We start from the raw sequence: 19,796 nt of genomic DNA, 5'->3' as shown, positions 1-19,796 counted from the left end.
ACCAGTAAGACATACTATCTCTTCTGTTTTCTTTGTGACTTTTGGATTAAGAGAGGAAATAGAACAGAACTAAGGCCCAAATATTTAAGGCCCAAATATTTAAAAGTCCTTAAGACAATTCTGCTTAAGACATTCTTAACATCCTCTCTCTTACTCCTCTCAGTGTTTTATAATCACCATTTTTCCTATAGTTTCCAATGTCTAAGAGGCAGTTTTATTTTACCTTTACAGGTCAGAGCCAAGAACTCTGCAATGATTAATTCAACAGTATGTATGAGCACTGCAGCACTTACTACTGCCTAACACTTGCTTCAAAGGACAGCATGTCCTAACCAATCAATGTGAAACTGTCCTGCATAGCCCTGCTTCCATTTAAGAGCAAGGAACACCTGATCTGTTATTATGCCTTACTATGGGGAAAAAATAAATTCGGTTCTGGTACAAGATCAAAACAAGACCAAAACTGGAATGGGTAGATAATCTGAGCTCTGAGGCAACTGGAGTTTCTTTGATTTAGGCCATCCCTAAAATCTACTGCTTGTGAATGTGATCCAACAAAGGGAAACAGGCTATTTAAATACCAAGTAGAACAGTTTCTACAACTGCCAGAAAATGTTTTCAACTCACCTGCCTTTTATTTAAAAAGACATACTCTGAAAGGGGGGTAAGAAAAAGAAAGTTGAAATAGGAACTAACAGTGACTGAGTTCATTTTCCATACCACGCTTGGCCAAAGCATTTTTCATATCCATTGTTCACAACAAACAACTGTCAGAGGGATCACTAGCTCTAGTATTACAGAAGAGGAAACTGACGTTTATTTGAAAGGTAAAGTAACCTGCTGATCACAAAGTTAGTAAGTAGACAATCCAGTCTTGAACCCAGGCTTTTGTGGCATCAAAACTTCAGTATTTCTATTCTACCACATTGCAGCAAAAGCAAAAAAGCATCCCTCTACTTTGTTGCTGACCCTGACAGATAATGGGATATTATCTGGTTCTATTCTTCTTCTCTAGAAGGTGGAGAAAGCCAAGTGTGTCTGGAAGTTCTAGGTGTTACTTATTCCAAGTTTAGTCACTCAGCTTCCCACAAACCCAGGTTCCTCTGTTCATAAATCTTACAAAGAAAAGTTGTCTTGTGCATACAAAGCCATTTGAACAGAGGGGAGAAAAATTAATATATCCTAAAATTTGCAAGTAGTCTTGAGTTACTGAAAGTTAATGGCAATTGAGCAGTTACTTGGCATTCTAGAGTTCACTAAGCACAGAAACGTTATATGACATGAATGTCACTGATGCTCACACCCAGCACTATATTCCTTTGTATTCATCACCAGCTCTACAAAATGCACAGAACGTGCCTTCACTTTTAACGTATTAAAGAGGGAGTAGTCTATTATTGTCTTATTGTGAATACAAGACCATTTCCAATTACATTCACAGAAAACCCAGAGGTTTCTGAAAATTTTTATATAAAGTTAAGATTTTTTTCAGCACCATTTAAAAGTTCTATTTAAATATTAACTACAATAGAGGTTCTGGTACAAGAGGAAAAAATATAAGCAAAGCAGCTTTTATTAGAACCGTGAAGTCATGGATTCAGTCTCTGAAGAGCTGATTCTACTTCTTTTAAAATACTATATAGTCATTTCTCAAAAGAGGTACTTGGGACACTGAATCCTGATCTCTTAACAGTTAGTTAGTCCTTACCTTCTGGCCTCAAAAGAAACCTCACCTCAAGAAATGAACCAGCTGAAAATAAAAGTATGCCCTACCAATCACCAGCCCTCTGTTCCTCCCCCAGTCAGTTTATGTGTAGATTAGAAAGCTCTTTAGATCTTTCCTCTCTTTCCTTAGGGCTCAAACAGTTTATTTAACCAACTGACTAAACCAACTGTTTGATTCTGAATAATTTCTATTAACTTTGGGATCCCTGGGTGGCGCAGCGGTTTGGCGCCTGCCTTTGGCCCAGGGCGCGATCCTGGAGACCCGGGATCGAATCCCACGTCAGGCTCCCGGTACATGGAGCCTGCTTCTTCCTCCGCCTGTGTCTCTGCCTCTCTCTCTCTCTCTGTGACTATCATAAATAAAAAAAAAAAAAAAAAAAAAATTAAAAAAAAAAAATTTCTATTAACTTTTCTGGAAAAGAAGATCTCTAACCAAGGGATTATCTCAGGCAAGATATTCAGAAAATATTATTTCCAAAGGAACCGGACCACTGCAGGATATCAAATCAAGAAGGATTATAGTTCTGCCATGCTATTCTAAATAACTCAAATACTGTTGAACATTCTCTGTCATTAGTAAGCTAATATCATTGAGCAGCCACAATACATTACAAAGCAGTAAAATAATAACTGGTTCCACATGCATACTTCTACTTGTGCCAAATCTCTATGTGTTTCATATTCTTTATCTAATTTAATCTTCAAAGCAATCCATTAAATAAGTTATTTTTTATCTCCATTTTACATATGAAAAACTGAAATTCAGAAAAGCATTCCTCTTCTACACTCCCTTAATGTCCCAGGCATTTCTCTATCATTTTACTTGTCATTATAATTTTCTATGTGTCTGTCTCCTCCCGTACCAGGAACTTTTGAGGGCAGGAACTTTTTGTTGTTGTTGATCTTCGTGCCTCAAGAGTCTAAAATGAACAACTGGTACACAGTATACAAACTATAATATGTGTCAAATATATGAAGTGAATAAAACAATTAATTTGCCCAAGGTCATAAAATTAAGTGATGGGGTTGGGATTCTTCTAATTCCAATGCTCAAGGTCCTTGCACTACACTATATCACCTTCCAATAAATAAGAAACTTTAGGACAAATGAGCTTATATATAGATTCCAAGATCAAGAGTCAACACCCATTATGATACAATCTTTGTGTTGTAAAATGTTCAGATTCTACCTTTCTAATAAGTGACTTGTAGCTAGAAAGTGATTACTCAATGACTTAAAAACTTCAGTATCTCTATCATCTTTTAATGGAAACAGAATTCTAAGACTATTTACAGATATCCACAGATACAAGCAAACAGTAATACTGAAGAGAGGACATTCAATGTGAAAAGGGCCATACAATTCCATCCATGTGATGTGTAGTGGTGCAGACATATACACTATAAATTCTAAATAGGGTTCATGCTCTTTGCCCCAAAGAACCGTCTCCTTTGCAATCATGGATGGGTAAGAAATCAGCCTTGATTAACAAAAGGATTGTAGGGCTTCTTCTGTTAGCAATAATCGCATCTCAGATAAACCTCATTGGCTATAATACTGCCACTACGCAAAGCTTGTAGGGCTTCTTCTGTAGTTAAGATGACTATGTTAATAACACTCTGTTCCCCATCCCCATTTAGAAGGCTTTGGTCCCACCTTGGGAAATCATTTTGACATTATCTAGCAGAATCTGTCCTCAATCACTGTTGCAGAGAGTGTCACCATCTTCCTTACCACCACTGGCATCAGGGACTCTTGGTCTGTCAGTAGTGACAGATCAGGTTCCAGGGAACTATGCAGCATGCATGATTCATGAAACCAGAATTTCTACCCAGTTACCTGCAATGCAGAGACTAGGAAAGGGATCTACCTTCTATTTTAAAAACTGTTTTAAAAACAGAGTATAGAAATAAGAGAATTAAGACTTTATTTTTAAATGCTCTGGGTAAGATGGCATACCAATATTTATTTCCATAGAAAAATTTGTTAAATTCTCAAGCTGCTTTTCAGAACAACTAATTTTAAAGATTCTGAATTCTTTTATAAAATTCTTAGTAAACTATTTTCTCAGACTCAATATGATAAATATACATTGAAAATCGTAATCAGAAGTATGAACTTGTATCAACCACCTCTATATGTTGTTAGGAAAGGTAATACAGCAAATAAAAATCTGCTTATTTTTTCATGCTATCTTAACTTCGCATTTCTGATCATATGTAGAAATTAGGGCTGAAAGTTTGTATAATATAAATATAGTGACTTTCTCCAAAATTGTTCATTTCTGTTACTTATCAATAATATAATAGAAAATATCCCAGACTTCAGAGATAAATCCATGTTCAAATTCTAGTACTACCATTATTAGCATTTTGAATATGAATGAATGACTCAAACAACCTAAGCCTCTGTTTCCCTAATCCATAACAGAAATAATAAAGCACAGTAAGAATCAAGAAATGGTAACTACTCCTATTTTTAGAAACAGTGCTGAACTGAACTTAACTGTAAGAATCCCTCTCTGACATAAGTGTCCCCAAAACTACAACCTTCTGTCACCTAAATCTTTTCAGCCAAGGTCAATGTTGCATCAGAGAGAGGATTATCAGCAGAAAGAAAACACTAAGAAAAACTATAGAGAATATTTACCTCCTTATCTGCCATTATTATTCTTACTTCATCCAGGATCTCTCTGCTACTTGGAGAGACTTCTCTTTCAAGGTCAAACGTTTCAGAACTTAGCTGTGTCTCTGTAATTTAAAAGGTTAAAAAGTCATTAAGTTTCATTTTGTATTTTCATAGTTTAAAAAAAAACAAAACAAAACACTTGTTTCTCCTAAAGCTTAGTGTTTAATATTAATACTACAGTGGTAATACAGATCTAAAAAAAAAAAAATACAGATCTAGTTTGTTTCTTCTTAAAGCTTTAGTGAGGCATAATTTATATACTACAGAATTCACCCAATTTTCAGTACATAGTTTGATGAGTTTGGGCAAATGTATATAATTTATATATGGTATTTTTTTAAAGATTTATTTCAGAGAAAAAGAAGATAGAGAGAGTGGGATATAGGGGCACACAGAGAGGGAGAGAAATAATCTCAAGCAGACTCCCTAGTGATCAGTGAGCCCAACCCAGGGCTCGATCTCATAACCCAGAGATAATGATCTGAGTTGAAATCAAAACTCAATGTTTAACCAACTACACCACCTCAGGGCCCAAAAATGTTTCATATCTTGACTGTGGTGATTGTATGGTATAAATGATAGCATGTATAGGGTGTCTGGGTGGCTCAGTCACTTAACCGACTGACTCCTGATTTCAGCTCAGGTCGTGATCCCAGGGTCCTGAGATCAAGCACTGCATCAGGCTTAATGCTGGGCGTGGAGCCTGCTTTTAAGATTCTCTCTCTCCATCTCCCTCTGTCCCTCCTCCCAATCCCCTCTTCCACTCTTAAAAAAAAAAAAAAAAAAAAGAGAGATATAAAACATTTCTAAGCACCCCCAAAAAATTCTTACGTACCCCTCTGCAGTTCCCCAATGCCTGGCTCCTTGCAATAACCAATCTATATTATGTTCTCTTTTCTAAAATGTCACATAAATTAAATCATATATATAGTGTGCCATCTTTTATGTCTGACTTCTTTCACTTAGTATAATGTGTTTGAAAAGCAACCCTGTTGTTACATGTCAGTAGTTCATTCCTTTTCACTGCTGAGAAATAGCATTCCACTGTATGGACATACCACAATTTGTTTATCCATTCATCAGTTAATCCATTAGGCTTCTTTTCCGCATAGTTCTGGTTTTAAAGTATATTTATTTTGACAGAAAACAAAAACATGCCAATGTGAGTTCCAAAGTTAAAGGGATGATTAGAGAAGACAAAAAACCAGAATAAATAGAAAATACATCCTAGACAAAGATATACCTTTCTTTAATATATTCTTTAGGCTGCATCTATTCATTCAACATGAACTCAACAAATATTTATGAACAAATTCCAGGCACCATACAGGCTACAAGCAATGTGGAGATGTAAGATGGTGTCCCTCTTAGTCTAGTTAGGAGTCAGCAAAGTATAGCTCATTTGTTTTGTAAATAAAGTTTTATTAGAACACAGTCAAACTTGTTTTTCTCTTTATTCTATGGTTGCTTTGTGCTAAAAGGCAGTGCTGAATAGTTTCAACGGCAGAGTTGAGTGGTTTAGTTCACAAAACCTAATATATCTACATAGTCTTTTATAGAAAAAGTCTGCCAACTTCTGGTCTAAATACCTATCACTTGGGATCCCTGGGTGGCGCAGCGGTTTGGCGCCTGCCTTTGGCCCAGGGCGCGATCCTGGAGACCCGGGATCGAATCCCACATCGGGCTCCGGGTGCATGGAGCCTGCTTCTCCCTCCGCCTGTGTCTCTGCCTCTCTCTCTCTCTCTGTGACTATCATAAATAAATAAAAAATTTAAAAAATAAATAAATAAATAAATAAATAAATAAATACCTATCACTTAATATAACAAACGAACAGGGATGTCTGGATGGTGTAGTCAGTTAAGACACCAACTCTTTGTTTCAGCTCAGATTATGACCTCAGGGTCATGGGATCAAGTCCCACAGGCAGAGTCTGCTGTGATTCTCTCTCCTTCTCCCTCTGCCTCTCCCACTCATGCTCACTTTCTCTCTAGAATAAATAAATCTTAAAAAAAAAAAAGGACAATAACTATGTCAAAAAAGGACAACTAATCTGGAAAAGAAACTAGGAATATAAATCCAATAAGTTCTCTCTTATCTACACTGTACACACCATATATCTGATACTTCTGCACTTCACAAATACAATGAATGGCCTATGTTGGGCAAATAAAGTACCTAGAAGATACTGAGTTATCTTCTCAACATCAAAGAGAGATTAAATACATTTCTACTGTTAATTCTATTTTAATATTTTATAATTTTTTTGAAAAATGAATACACACATGCACACACACAGATTCTACCACTCTGGTGGAAAAAGGCTTACAGTGCATAAACTTCAGAGTCTTCTTTCTCAGGAATCCCCCTCTACTTGCTACATAAGATGCTCCCCAATTCATGAATCATTTAATAAAACCAATAAAAAAAAAAACCTTCTTTGTCAAGTATCCCTGAGAGCTATTACCAAAAAAGACATTTGGTCTGTTAGAAAATAAGAGCCACTTGTTGTTTGCACTACTACAATAATAAAAAGTCTTTAAGTTTTCTGTGAATAGTTGAAATAGTTAACTATGAAGAAAAGAGAGCGTTAGCTCCTTAGGAATAAACAATGCGGGCACCTGGGTGGCTCAGTCAGTTAAGTGACTGCCTTTGGCTCAGGTCATGATCTTGGTGTCCTGGGATAGAGCTCCACGCTGAGCTCCCTCTGCTCATGCTCTCTCTCACACACATAAACAAAATCTTAAAAAAAAAAAAAACCACAAAACAGTGCTAGGAGCACACACAATGTGGGCATAAGGCTATAATCCTCCTTCTTCAACAAAGTAACTCTAAAAAGATGTTATAATTTTGAGTATCAGATACCCTGGAACTTTCAGAAATGTAAGACAAAATAGATGGACTACTACATTCAATCTGCATTTCACCCATTTAGAACACACAGAGAACTCAAATTTTCTGGAAAATTTAGATTTTCTGAATTATATAGTATATATTTACAAAGAGATTCAAGAGTCTGGCTCCATGGAAAAGTAGTTATATTTTTTAGCAAAAGGAATAGTAATGTTACAGAGATCTTTTACAATCTCATTTAGAAGTGGTTTTTGTCAGCAAACAGTTGGGACTTAATAAGCAAGCTAATGACAGCAAGTTATGATCATAAAAGTTATCTAACCTTAGTCCTGAAGGGTCTGCTTTTTCCCCCTCTCATTAACTAGGACTTTCAAAATTATTGTATTTACGGGTTCCTCCTTGCAAGATCCCTGGGCAACATCACAGGCCATCATCCCAAACAGACTGAGTGACTTCCTAACAAGATGGCATAAGTCACAATCCAAGATGGGGACAAAATTTTCTTTTCACAGAGATAGCACGGCATTCTTGAGTGCTCCTGCTAAAATCAGAGCACTTGGTAGTGGAGTCTCTTAGTATCATTAGGCAGTAATCCAAATACATTTTATATGAATTAAGAAATCACTTTCAATAAAAAGCAACATAATTAAACTTAAAAATAAGTAAAGAAAGGCCTTTATGATGCTGCCAAATGTTTATAAATGTTTATAGGTCTTTCCTAGAATGTGTACACTAAGTTTATTAAGTCTCCATAGAAAAAAGTTGAAAGAAATCAAAATAAGAAAACTCTGTGTCTTTCTCACCCTGACAGGTTATATGAGACTTAAGGAAAAATTAGGCATGACTTATGGTAGCATGTGTTCAACACTTACTGCCTTAAAGAGTTTAAACATTGACAGGAGCCCCTCAATTTCATATGAATGAGGTTACTGATACATATAATGACCCCACTTTTAAGGAAAGCAAAAAAAGAAAATATAAGCTAAAACTAATTCCTTAAAAAGTAGTGGCTTAAATCACAAAATAGGGACGTCTGGGTGGTTCAGTGGTTGAGCATCTTCCTTTGGCTCAGGGCATGATCCTGGAATTCAAGGATCGAGTCCCACATCGGGCTCCCTGCATGGAACCTCTTCTGCCTATGTCTCTGTCTCTCTCCCTCTGTGTCTCTTATGAATAAATAAAATCTTTTTTAAAAAATCACAAAATAATTCTTCATATTATGTAATGATTCAACTCAAGACTTAGATAATGTATCTTAGTTCATTTAAAATTATTTTGTGTGGGGCACCTGGGTGGCTCAGTCTATTAAGCATGCCTTCAGCTCAGGTCATGATCTCAGGGTCCTAGGACCTACTCCAGCATTGAGCATTGCTCAGTGAACAGCCTCTCCCCTTCTCTGCCCCTCCTCCCCACTGCTAGTGCACTCTCTCTCAAATAAATAAACTCTTTAAAAAAATAAAATTATTTTGTGTGGGGCTCTTGGGTGGCTCAGTTGGTTAAGAGTCTGATTTGGGCTCAGGTCATGATCTCAGGGTTGTGAGACTGAGCCCCGCATCAGGCTCTCCACTCAGTGTGGAATTTGCCTCTCCCTCTCCCTCTGCTCCTCCCCCTCATGCTCTCTCTCAAATAAATATATATATAAAATCTTTTTAAAAAAGAAAATTATTTTGTGTATCAAGGTGGAGGGGATGGGCAAAATGGGTGAAGAGGAGTGGAAAATACAGGCTTCCAGTTATGGAATGAGTAAATCACAAAGATAAAAGGTAGAGCAGAGGAAATACAGTCTACAGTACTGTAAAAGCCTTGTAGAATGATAAATGGTAGCTATGCTTGTGGTGAACATAGCATAACATATGTCAAATCACTGTGCTGTATACCTGAAACTAAGGTAACATTGAGTATCAGCAATAGTTCTATTAAAAATAGGAGTACCAGCAACTCAGGAGTACCAGGGTGGCTCAGCAGGTTAAGCATCAACTCCTGATCTCAGCCTGGGTTGTGGGATTGAACTCTAAGAGTCAAGTACCATGTCAAGCACCAGGGCAAGCCCCACGTCCCTGCATTGGGCTCCACATTCAGTGGGGGAATCTGCTTGAGATTCTTTCCCTCTGCTCCTTTCCCCCTCAAATAAATAAATCCATAAATAATACATAAAATATCATTAGCAAAAAAAAAATTTTTAATAAAAAAGTTTGGTGTAATTAAAACAAATTATTTTGTATGTCAAAATCTATTCATGTGCAGCTCTAAATGAACATCTCTGATACCCATACTAAGGTATACATGTCTTTTCATCTCTACAATTAACAAAAAGCAAAGTATAATACTTAATCAGGTTAAATGTCTTACCTGAGATTAAAAATAAGTCAACAACAGAACTGTGTACAAAATTCAATTTCTGGACTCCCTCTGCTATAAAGAGTGAATGGCAATGTAAAACTAGTAAAAGGCTCTCAGAAAAATCTGCTTAATGACAGGCAGATTTGAAGACAGGCCAATTTGGAGAACCCATAAGCCAAAATATAGAGTCCTCTTCCCTCTGAATGTACAGTTAAGTGCTATTCCTGATGCTCTGCTACCATCTCTAACGAGGCTGGTAATAAGCAAACAAGGAGACAAAGAGCATATTTATTTCAAACTAAAATATCTCTGAGAAAAGATTGAGAATCAGAGCCAATGGCCATTTAAAAACTGTGTATATATATGTACGTGTACATGTATATATGTGGAGGAGATACACACATATACATCAATCATATATAAACCTCCTGAGAATAGGTTGGAAAAACCAGAAAAATTAATAAGGCAGATAGCTAGGGATCAGAAACTCAGTAAGATCAGTGGGGTGCTTACCAGGACACACAGTGATTTCCTCTGCAGAACTCTCTGGCATAAGGACTGAGCTTCTCTTACTGGTCAAAGCAGCAATGCTGAAAAAGAACCAAACCCCAAGTGAATCCCAGTAAAATAAATCAGAACACAGGCCAAAAGCAATGGTGAGTCATTTACAAGGCCATAGGTAATGCAATACCTGCTGTCCAATACCACAAAAACACAACAGGGAAGCAAGGAATCGGTAGTGAAAAACTCCAGGCCAGAAATCGGGAAAATAAATATGCTTACAGTTTTGGTTCCAGTAAAATCACTAAACCAAAAGAACCTCTTTTTGGAGTCTTTACAAAGAAAAGTTGAAGGATAAGGACTATCTGTGAATACCCTAGAAGATAAAAACTCCACTCCCATATAAGAATGTCAACAGGAGGGAGCCAAATGGCTCCGTAAGTTAGGCCTCTGCCTCTTGGTTTCTGCTCAAGTCACTGTTCTCATGGGTTGTGGGACGGAGCCCCCACATTGGGTTCCCTGCTCAGCAAGGAGTCTCTGCTTGAAGATTCTTTCCCTCTGCCCCTCTCCCCGCCCAACTGCTCACATATGCTCACTTTCCCTCTCTCAAATAAATAAATCTTTAGGGGGAAAAAAAAGGAGCGTTTTATAGCCTCCATCTCAGCCTTCTGAAGGTTAGAGATTTGTAAACTCAGAAGATATGGAGATTCTCTTGACAGTGCACTGGGTTTTCTCTTACCTTGCAGTTAAATTTCCTCTTTATCTCAAGATGTGGCTTTCCAAACAACAAAAAGATACAATTCCAAACTGCCCTAGAGCAAAACTTGCCCATACAAGTTAAATATCTCTTCTGAGAGTAACATAATTATGAATCGCTTCCATCAGCCAATCTTCTAGTTTACCCTGCCTGTTCATGGAGTACAATCTCTTCCTAACACAGGAACACATGGCTGAGAGATCTGAGCATCTAAGCTACCCACCCTCATGCTTCACAGAGCTTTATGACTAGAGTTTGATCAAATATGCAAGAGGATGCTTAAAAACATAAAACCTCATATCAACCAAGAACCACAGAGAAGAGAGACTAACCATTACCGATTCATGATAAATAACTAAATCCTAATAGGAAACCACAAGTGATTTCTCTAAATAAAACATCTCATAACATTTGTTGTAAATCCAAGCCAGACCCAGTTTACAATGCATGTAACATTAGGGCTCTATTCAAAGGGTCCATCACAAAACAATTTGCTGACATTTATAAAATGGGCTAATCAATTTGAAGTCAAACCACATTGCCTGCAATTCCAACTCTCTCCTGGTGACAAAGCATATAATCATTTATTAAAACTTACATCTGCTCTGCACAAGGCTCACCACAACAAAGCAGAGGGGTCTGGAGGAAGCAAAAGGCCTACTCCAGTTAAAACCACTTCCAAAATCATTTAACGGCAGGAGAATCAAACCAAAACCATATTCTTCAACTCAGGAAGAAACATCTAGTACTATTAACTTAACCAAAAGCCTAAGGAGCACCACCAAACTACTGCAAGTGGTAATTGGACCTCAACTTCCGTAGAAGAGGTGGAGGTCACTCAAAACAAAATTAAGCTCTTAAGTAATCTCCAAAGGTCAACTACCAGATAAAAGGGAAAATTAACTGAAAACCTGATGCAGCTGACAGTGCAGTTTGTAATCAATCAACCACAACATATTATTAAGTGAGAAGACTTAAGAAGGTAACCTCATCAATCAATGAGCAAGAATAATTGAGGAGGTAATGCAAATACAATTTAAGGAAAAAATGAGATACAATCAGATTAAAAGTGGCATAGGACAGGGAGTGAGGGTGACCCATGTTCTTTGTGACCTTTTTGGATAGTATGAATAATAAAAAATACAAGTCTTAAGAGTAGATTTAAAAGGTATATACAGGGATCCCTGGGTGGCACAGCGGTTTGGCGCCTGCCTTTGGCTTAAGGCACGATCCTGGAGACCCGGGACTGAATCCCACGTCGGGCTCCCGGTGCATGGAGCCTGCTTCTCCCTCTGCCTGTGTCTCTGCCTCTCTCTCTCTCTCTCTCTCTGTGACTATCGTAGATTTAAAAAATAAATAAAGATTTAAAAAAAAAGGTATATAAATTTGGACATGAAGATAAAATATGCATAAGCAGAGGGAATAAAGAAAGGGGACAGGAAAACTAGAAGAACTGTAAAGAAATTAGTCTAGAGCCTTCAGATTGGCCTAGAAAGCTAGGTTAAGGGGCAGCCCGGGTGGCTCAGCGGTTTAGCGCCGCCTTCAGCCCAGGGCATGATCCTGGAGGCCCGGGATCGAGTCCCACATCGGGCTCCCTGCATGGAGCCTGCTTCTCCCTCTGCCTGTGTCTCTGCCTCTCTATCTCTCATGAATAAATAAATAAAATCTTTAAAAAAAAAAAAAAAAGCTAGGTTAAGAGTGGCAAGATAGGGGATCCCTGGGTGACTCAGCGGTTTGGCACCTGCCTTTGGCCCAGGGCACAATCCTGGAGTCCCGGGATTGAGTCCCGCATGGGGCTCCCTGCATGGAGCCTGTATCGCTCTCTGCCTGTGTCTCTGCCTCTCTCTCTCTCTCTCTATCATGAATAAATAAATAAAATCTTTAAAAAAAAAAAAAAGAGTAGCAAGATATAAACTTTCAGGAATGGTACAAATGTGGGGCACCTGGGTGGCTCAGTTGGTTTAAGCGTCTGCCTTCAGCTCAGGTCATGATCTATGGGTCCTGGAACCGAGCCCCACCACAGGCTCCCTGCTCAGCAAGAAGCCTGCTTCTCCCTCTGCCTTTGTCCCTCACCCACCACTTGTGTGCTCTGTCAAATAAATAAATGAAATCTTGGGTAGCTGGGTGGGTCAGTGGTTTAGCGCTGCCTTCAGCCCAGGGCGTAATCCTGGAGACCCTGGATCGAGTCCAACATCGGGCTCCCTGCATGGAGCCTACTTCTCCCTCTGCCTGTGTCTCTGCCTCTCTCTCTCTCCTTCTCTGTGTCTCTCATGAATAAATAAAATCTTTAATAAATAAATAAATAAATAAATAGATATATAAATAAATAAATAAATAAAATCTTTTCTTAAAAAAAAAAAGGAATGGTATAAATGGGATATGTGCCAAGATGGTTAATCTATACCACTCTAATATTCCAGGCTTCTATGAGATACATATTTGAGAACTGGAAGATAATGGTTTTTCTTAGTCTGTGCTTATATAGGAGCGAAAAGATCCCTAACAAGCTGTCCCTGTACAGTGTCACTCATGTGGTTCATCTCTCTTACTCTGGCACCATTAGAGAATTCTGACATAACAACTTATGATCTTACCTTTGTGAGGCAGGTACAGAGTTTCCTTCTTCAGAAGTTTCTTCAACAAACAGCCCTTGGGAAGACTGCAAGGAAATATAACATCCTAAATATACAGGCACAGATGAACTGGTTTCTCCTCTTTAAAAAAAAATTAATTGCTCAACATCATCACTCAGCAATTAGCAATAAGAATAAAACATTTTAGGGGATCCCTGGGTGGCGCAGCGGTTTGGCGCCTGCCTTTGGCCCAGGGCGCGATCCTGGAGACCCGGGATCGAATCCCACATCAGGCTCCCGGTGCATGGAGCCTGCTTCTCCCTCTGCCTGTGTCTCTGCCTCTCTCTCTCTCTCTGTGACTGTCATAAATAAATAAAAATTTAAAAAAAATATATTAAAAAAAAACATTTTAAGTAAGTTTCAGTAAAAAAGAGCATCTTCTGTGGAGTCAGGAGACTGAGATTTATATCACAGGTAGATCATCCATTAACTCTGTAATCTAGGGTGTCACATCTCAAATCTGTTTCCTCATCTTAAAAGTTATTAATGACTGCCTCACAGACTTCTATTGTGAGAATTTTTAAAGACAATATATGTGATATACTCTATTAAATGCAAGACACATAAATATTAATTAGTCAAATTAATTATGATTTCAAAAATGCAATAAAGTTTTGTTGTGGAAGGAGGAAATATAAAGAAAAGCTCAATTTTCAATGGAAATATTTGATTGGGAAATATGCAGTCTGTGAAAGAAGTCTCTCTTAGCACAGCCAAGCCATAATACAGAACATCCCAAAGGGAAGGTTATAAAGATTCCTTTTGCTACAAATCTACCACTATGGTTTTAGTATCTGGCTATGAGATATCTTTTAATAAATATAAAATTTTTATTTTATTTTTTTTTTTAATTTTTATTTATTTATGATAGTCACAGAGATAGAGAGAGAGAGAGGCAGAGGCACAGGCAGAGGGAGAAGCAGGCTCCATGCACCGGGAGCCCGATGTGGGATTCGATCCCGGGTCTCCAGGATCACGCCCTGGGCCAAAGGCAGGCGCCAAACCGCTGCGCCACCCAGGGATCCCATAAATATAAAATTTTTAAAAGATTATTTTCTATGATTCATAGTAGTTGGTGCAAATGGCAACTCATTAAATGTAGGTGCACAGAAGAGAACAGAAGAGCAGTTACTGTTGCCTTAGAGAAACTTCTGAAGGAGTGCCTGAGCTATGAGGCTTCTTCCAATAAATATAAAGCTACTGGCTGAAGTTTTCAGGGTCTCCTAATGGGATAAAAATAACCTAAACAAGTACCTCTTTACTACTTAGGCAAATGATAAAATATACTATAAAAAACAAATAGCTGAGATGCACCTTCAATGGGAAGATAAAGCTGTACAATGATCAGGAATGTAGTCATTATAAAAAATGAGGGATGAACAAGACTGTCAGAAGGACTAAAATACAACAGCAATAAATACATCACCTATTTGAACTCAGTGGTGACAAAACAATTTCATTACTGAAACATTAAAAAAAAAAGTAGATACTGACACCTAGTGTCCATTTAATAGATTTTTACCATCTTAGAATGACTATACTTGACTAAACTTTGGCTTCAGAAGCAGTCAAGGCAATAGTGAATTATAAGATACCTTCATCTCTACCTTAGGCTAAAGCATATCTTTACCTTTCTTAGTGTTATTTTCTTACATTACTGTATACCTATTTTTTTTTTTTTGTATACCTATTAAGTGCCAAGCCTATTATGCAAATCACTTTACAATGCATTATTTCCTCTAATCCTCACAAAAGCTTCTTGAGGCAGTAACTATTAAGTTTTTTTGGAAATGAGTAAAGTGAAACTTTGACAGGTTAAACAATTTGCCCAAAATTAAAGAGCTGATCAAAAGTGGAGCTGGGATCTGACTCCAAAATCCATGATCTAATCACTACTGTTATGTTTAATCAAATAATCTTCTTACAACCATTTCAACACAGAATCTCAATAATGTCTTCATCTCAATAAATCATTTTTAATTTCTAAACTTACACCTCAATGACAGCAATCTGAACATAGGGGTAAAGTGAGGTTCTTCCAGAATATGAAAATAACATAGCCAAAACAAGGAAACAAAATTCGGTTAGAATCCCCAAATCTAATCAAGGTGAACAAGGAAGCATGATACGAATATAACTTTAACTAAGGAAGCTATGGCCTAATCAAGACACCTCATTCTGCCTAAAGAAATAACATGTTAATGAAAAGGTTATGATAGTCTGTACAGAATCTAAAAAAAGAAAAATCCAACGATTCAGAATCAAGCAGTTCTGGGAAGTAAAAAATAAACAGACACATCATCTGGTCACCAGAGAAATATCCTCTATTATCAGCTACTAGTAGCTTACTGGTCTTTCCATAAACTAGTTAAATCATCCCTTAATACTATCATTTTCTGGTTACTATTTTCAGGCCTTTAGGTACCTTCATCCTAGAAAGAGATACAGTAGTAGATGGTGGACCTGAATGTTCTGGTCCCCAAAAATGTCTCTCTTCCATTACAAATTAACCAACTGTTATTTGGTGTATATATCAGCTTGAAGTTTGACTAGTCAAAGACCGTTCTCACCACCCGCCCCTCCTCCCCCAATACACTCTAACCATTCTGTAAAACAAATTCCAGTATCTGGACTGAAAAATTGAGGATCAGACCCTGAAAAGTAGTGACCACATCAATATACTTCTACTCACTTCCCTGCTATACGGCCATCAAGATGACCTCTTCATCTTCATTAACAACCTCTCTATTGTTTCCGAGATGCAAGAAACTAGTTATCTGATTTTAAAGCTTTTATAACCTTCGTATATACTAAAAATGATTTGCCCCAAAGTAAATGTTTTTCTAAGTCCCTAGCTCTGGGAACCTTTTGCTATCTCTATCATCCAAGGAGTCTCACATAAGGGCAGCTCCAGCAGTCATAATCAATAGAAAATGTTTAATAAACACATAAATTCTTTCTACCCACAGTTTCTGAAAGCAAAAGACCAAGATAAGTGGTGAAATTACAACTGCAGACTTCTGATATTTGCCTATAAAATTAGTAAGTTTTTTTTTTTTTTAAAGATATTATTCTGTGTTGGCAAGACTGCAACAAATTAGGCATTCTCATACATTGCTAAAGAAGGAGTACACATCTGAGCAACCTTTTCAAAATGCAATTTGGCAATAAATATCAAGTCCTTTTTTTTTTATGTTCAAAGCTCTTTAACGAGAATTTTTCTTGTTCCCTATCTCTAAGAACACTAATTTTATTATTTTTTTTAAGATTTCATTTTTAAGTAATCTCTATACCCAACATGGGGCCTGAACTCACAACCCTGAGGATCAAGAGTTACACATTCCACCGACTGAGTCAGTCAGGTGCCCCTAAGGACATCAATTTTAAATAAAACAAAGTTTTATTTAAAAAAGATGTTTATCACAATCAAAATATCTAAAATAGGAAAAGGGTTAAAATATTATGATAAATTCATAAGAATATTGTGTAGTCATTAAAAGTGAAATCTATAAATAATTTTAACATAAGAAAATGTTTACATAATATTAACTTAAAAATACAAAGATATAATATAGAAAGATGAAAGAATATATCACTATATAATAGGATTGTGAATGCTTCCAACTTTAAACTTTTTAATACTTTTCAATAGTTCTAACTGATTTCTAAAATTAATGTTAATGACAATGACTCAACTGGATACTTACTAGGTTGTCTGCCTGGTCTCCTTTGTACAATTGGACAAAGACCCCACTTTAGGACACAAGTCAATTGAGCTGGTGAAGGCTACTAATCTCAAGGTTAAGTCCTTTCCCAGAAATTTGAAATTGGAATTGAGAGAGAATAAATCTCTTATAACCTATATTTAAGTCTGGGAGCTATAGGATCAGTTATCTTCCACCTACCATTATGAAAGAGAAGCAAAGGAAGCCAATATGCAGGGGAGAAATATGAAGCAAATACAATATAGCAATGAGATATAGAAAAATTAGATGATATTCTAGACCCTGTACTTGGTTACCCTTCTATTTAGAATTATTACCCTGTTTCCCTATGATAAAGTCCCCTTTTAATTTGAACTAGCTTGCTTTGATTGGTTGTGGCCAAACAGTACCAATCAGTAATACCAAATATACCATTAGGTTCTGAACACTTGCAGACTATTCCAAAGGCACTGCTTTCAAACCTCAGAACTTGACACAAGTCTATGCTCTACAACTCTGGCCCCCGGGATTTTTAAACTAACAATGTGACAATAAATCAGTCAGCAAATATAAGAAATATCTGTTCATTCTTTAGAGTTAATTTATTCTCTTAAGGGGAAGTATCTATGAGTTACAAAGAACAAACAAACAAAACATGTTATCAAAAGCACAACCTAACTTTCCTCTGGAAAAGAGGCAAGTCACCAGAAGATTTGATAAGAAAAATGCTTTTTCTTCCTATATAAGCAATTTTTCCAGAATGTAGATGAATAAAGCTGTTGAGGAACGATTCCCATAGGTACCCTCAATGAATGGCCTTCTGATCCCTTAGAGAGAATTACCCTTTATTGAGTAACCTCCTAAGTATCATACTAGACATTTTACACAGTTCACTTTAAGCATTAAAACTATTCTAAGACATGAATTGCAATTCCCATTTTACAGATGCAAAAACTGAGATTCAATGGTTTGCTTTTGGTTTTTTAAATGGTTTTTTAAATGGTTTGCTCAAAGACATACACAAAAGTCAAAATTCAAACTCCAAATCCATGCTCTCTATGCTATAACATTTCTCATAGCTACCATTTCTTGCACTCTTACCGTAAGAGGAAGAAATAGAATAACAGCAAAACAAACCCAAAAACTCAGAGCCCAGTACAAAGAACAGCAAGTCATAAAATAGAATACTCTTTAAACTTACAGTTTACACAGTTTGTAATTATAGAATAGCTTTTATAATACCCAGAGAAAAGTAAATTATAAGCTTTGATATATAATACAATCTAGATATGTCGGGGGAAAAAAACTAAAAAGGCAACCTAAATGTTCCCCAAACAGAACTGTTTTTGGTAAGTTACAGAAAACCTCTACAAGCAAAACAGAAATATACTATCATGCGGGGGAAAAAATAAACTGGAAACCTATCTACTCTTCATATAAAAAGGGCCGCTTCCCCTAATATATAAAGGGTACCTACAAACCACTAAGAAAAAGACTGTTGAAAAAGTAAAATGCAGGGTGCCTGGGTTAGGCTCAGGGGTTAACTGTCTGCTATCAGCTCAGGTTATGATCCTGGAGTCATGGGATCAAGCCCTGTATCAGGCTCCCTGCTCAGCGGGGAGTTTGCTTCTCCCTCTCCCTCTGCCTCTTCCCCTACTTGTGCGCTCTCTCCCTCCCTTTCCCTTGGTCAAATAAATACATAAAACCTTTTAAAAACGTATTTTAAAAAAAAAGAAAGAAAGAAAAATGCCCATATGACCTAAACAGAGAGAGAAGGAAATATAATGGGTTTCAACTGCACACACAATAAGAGAAGTGCAAATTAAGACTGTATTGAGAGTGTTTTTCATTCCTCAGATTTGGCAAAGATCAGAAAGTCCTGATAGTACTGATTTGGTATGGGTATGGGGAAGCTAGTACTCCTCACACTGTTGTGAGTGTAAATTTATACAACCTCTATGGAAGGCAATTTAGCAATAGTTAACAAAATTATAAATGCATGTATCCTTTGAGCCACCAATCACATCTACAAGAAATTGTACAAATATCTCCCATGTGGATAAAACATCTTCATACAAGAGTAATGAGTACTCTGATTATTATAAATACTATTACTATAATTACTATTTATTACTATTTATAGTAATAGTATTTATAATATAAATAGTAATACTATTTATAATAGTAAAATATCAGAAACCTAAAAGTCCACCAATAGGGGCACTGGATAAAATAAACTCATCCGTACATGATGTATTACATATCCAAAAAAGGAAGGAATTCTTTATGTATGTATGTTATGAAATGAACTCAGAAATATTTCAGTGAAAAAAAGCAATGTACAGAGTAACGTGTAGATCATGCTACCGTTTGTGTAAAAAAAAAAAAAAGCGAAGAAAAGAGGATGTATACACATTTGCTTGTAGCACATAAAATAGTTCAGAAGGATACATTAGAAACCAATAATACAAGCTGACTCCAAGGAAGGACCTGGTTGGCTTAGAAAGGGGATAGGAGACAGATTTTTCATTGACATCTTTCTGAATTCTTGGTCATATGAATATTACTACCTGCTTACTCAAAAACTTTGTAGA

At 36.8% G+C, this 19,796-nt stretch overlaps 1 protein-coding gene across 3 annotated transcripts in view; it reads right to left on the bottom strand.

Annotated features, from left to right (window-relative positions):
• The window catches only part of UIMC1 (ubiquitin interaction motif containing 1), a 125,118-nt gene that overhangs the window by 34,022 nt on the left and 71,300 nt on the right, over window positions 1-19,796 (bottom strand). For all 3 annotated transcript variants that reach the window (XM_026006495.2, XM_026006500.2, XM_072756532.1), the window contains exons 7-9: window positions 13,460-13,524; window positions 10,121-10,197; window positions 4,376-4,476 (exon numbers count right to left, since the gene is read on the bottom strand). In XM_026006495.2, coding sequence (XP_025862280.1) covers window positions 4,376-4,476; window positions 10,121-10,197; window positions 13,460-13,524 — 243 coding nt within the window. The remainder of the gene's footprint in view (window positions 1-4,375; window positions 4,477-10,120; window positions 10,198-13,459; window positions 13,525-19,796) is intronic.

This window comes from Vulpes vulpes, chromosome 4, assembly GCF_048418805.1.
Source record: "Vulpes vulpes isolate BD-2025 chromosome 4, VulVul3, whole genome shotgun sequence".
Lineage (NCBI taxonomy): Eukaryota > Metazoa > Chordata > Mammalia > Carnivora > Canidae > Vulpes > Vulpes vulpes.
This window is presented reverse-complemented; position numbering and strand designations above follow the sequence as displayed.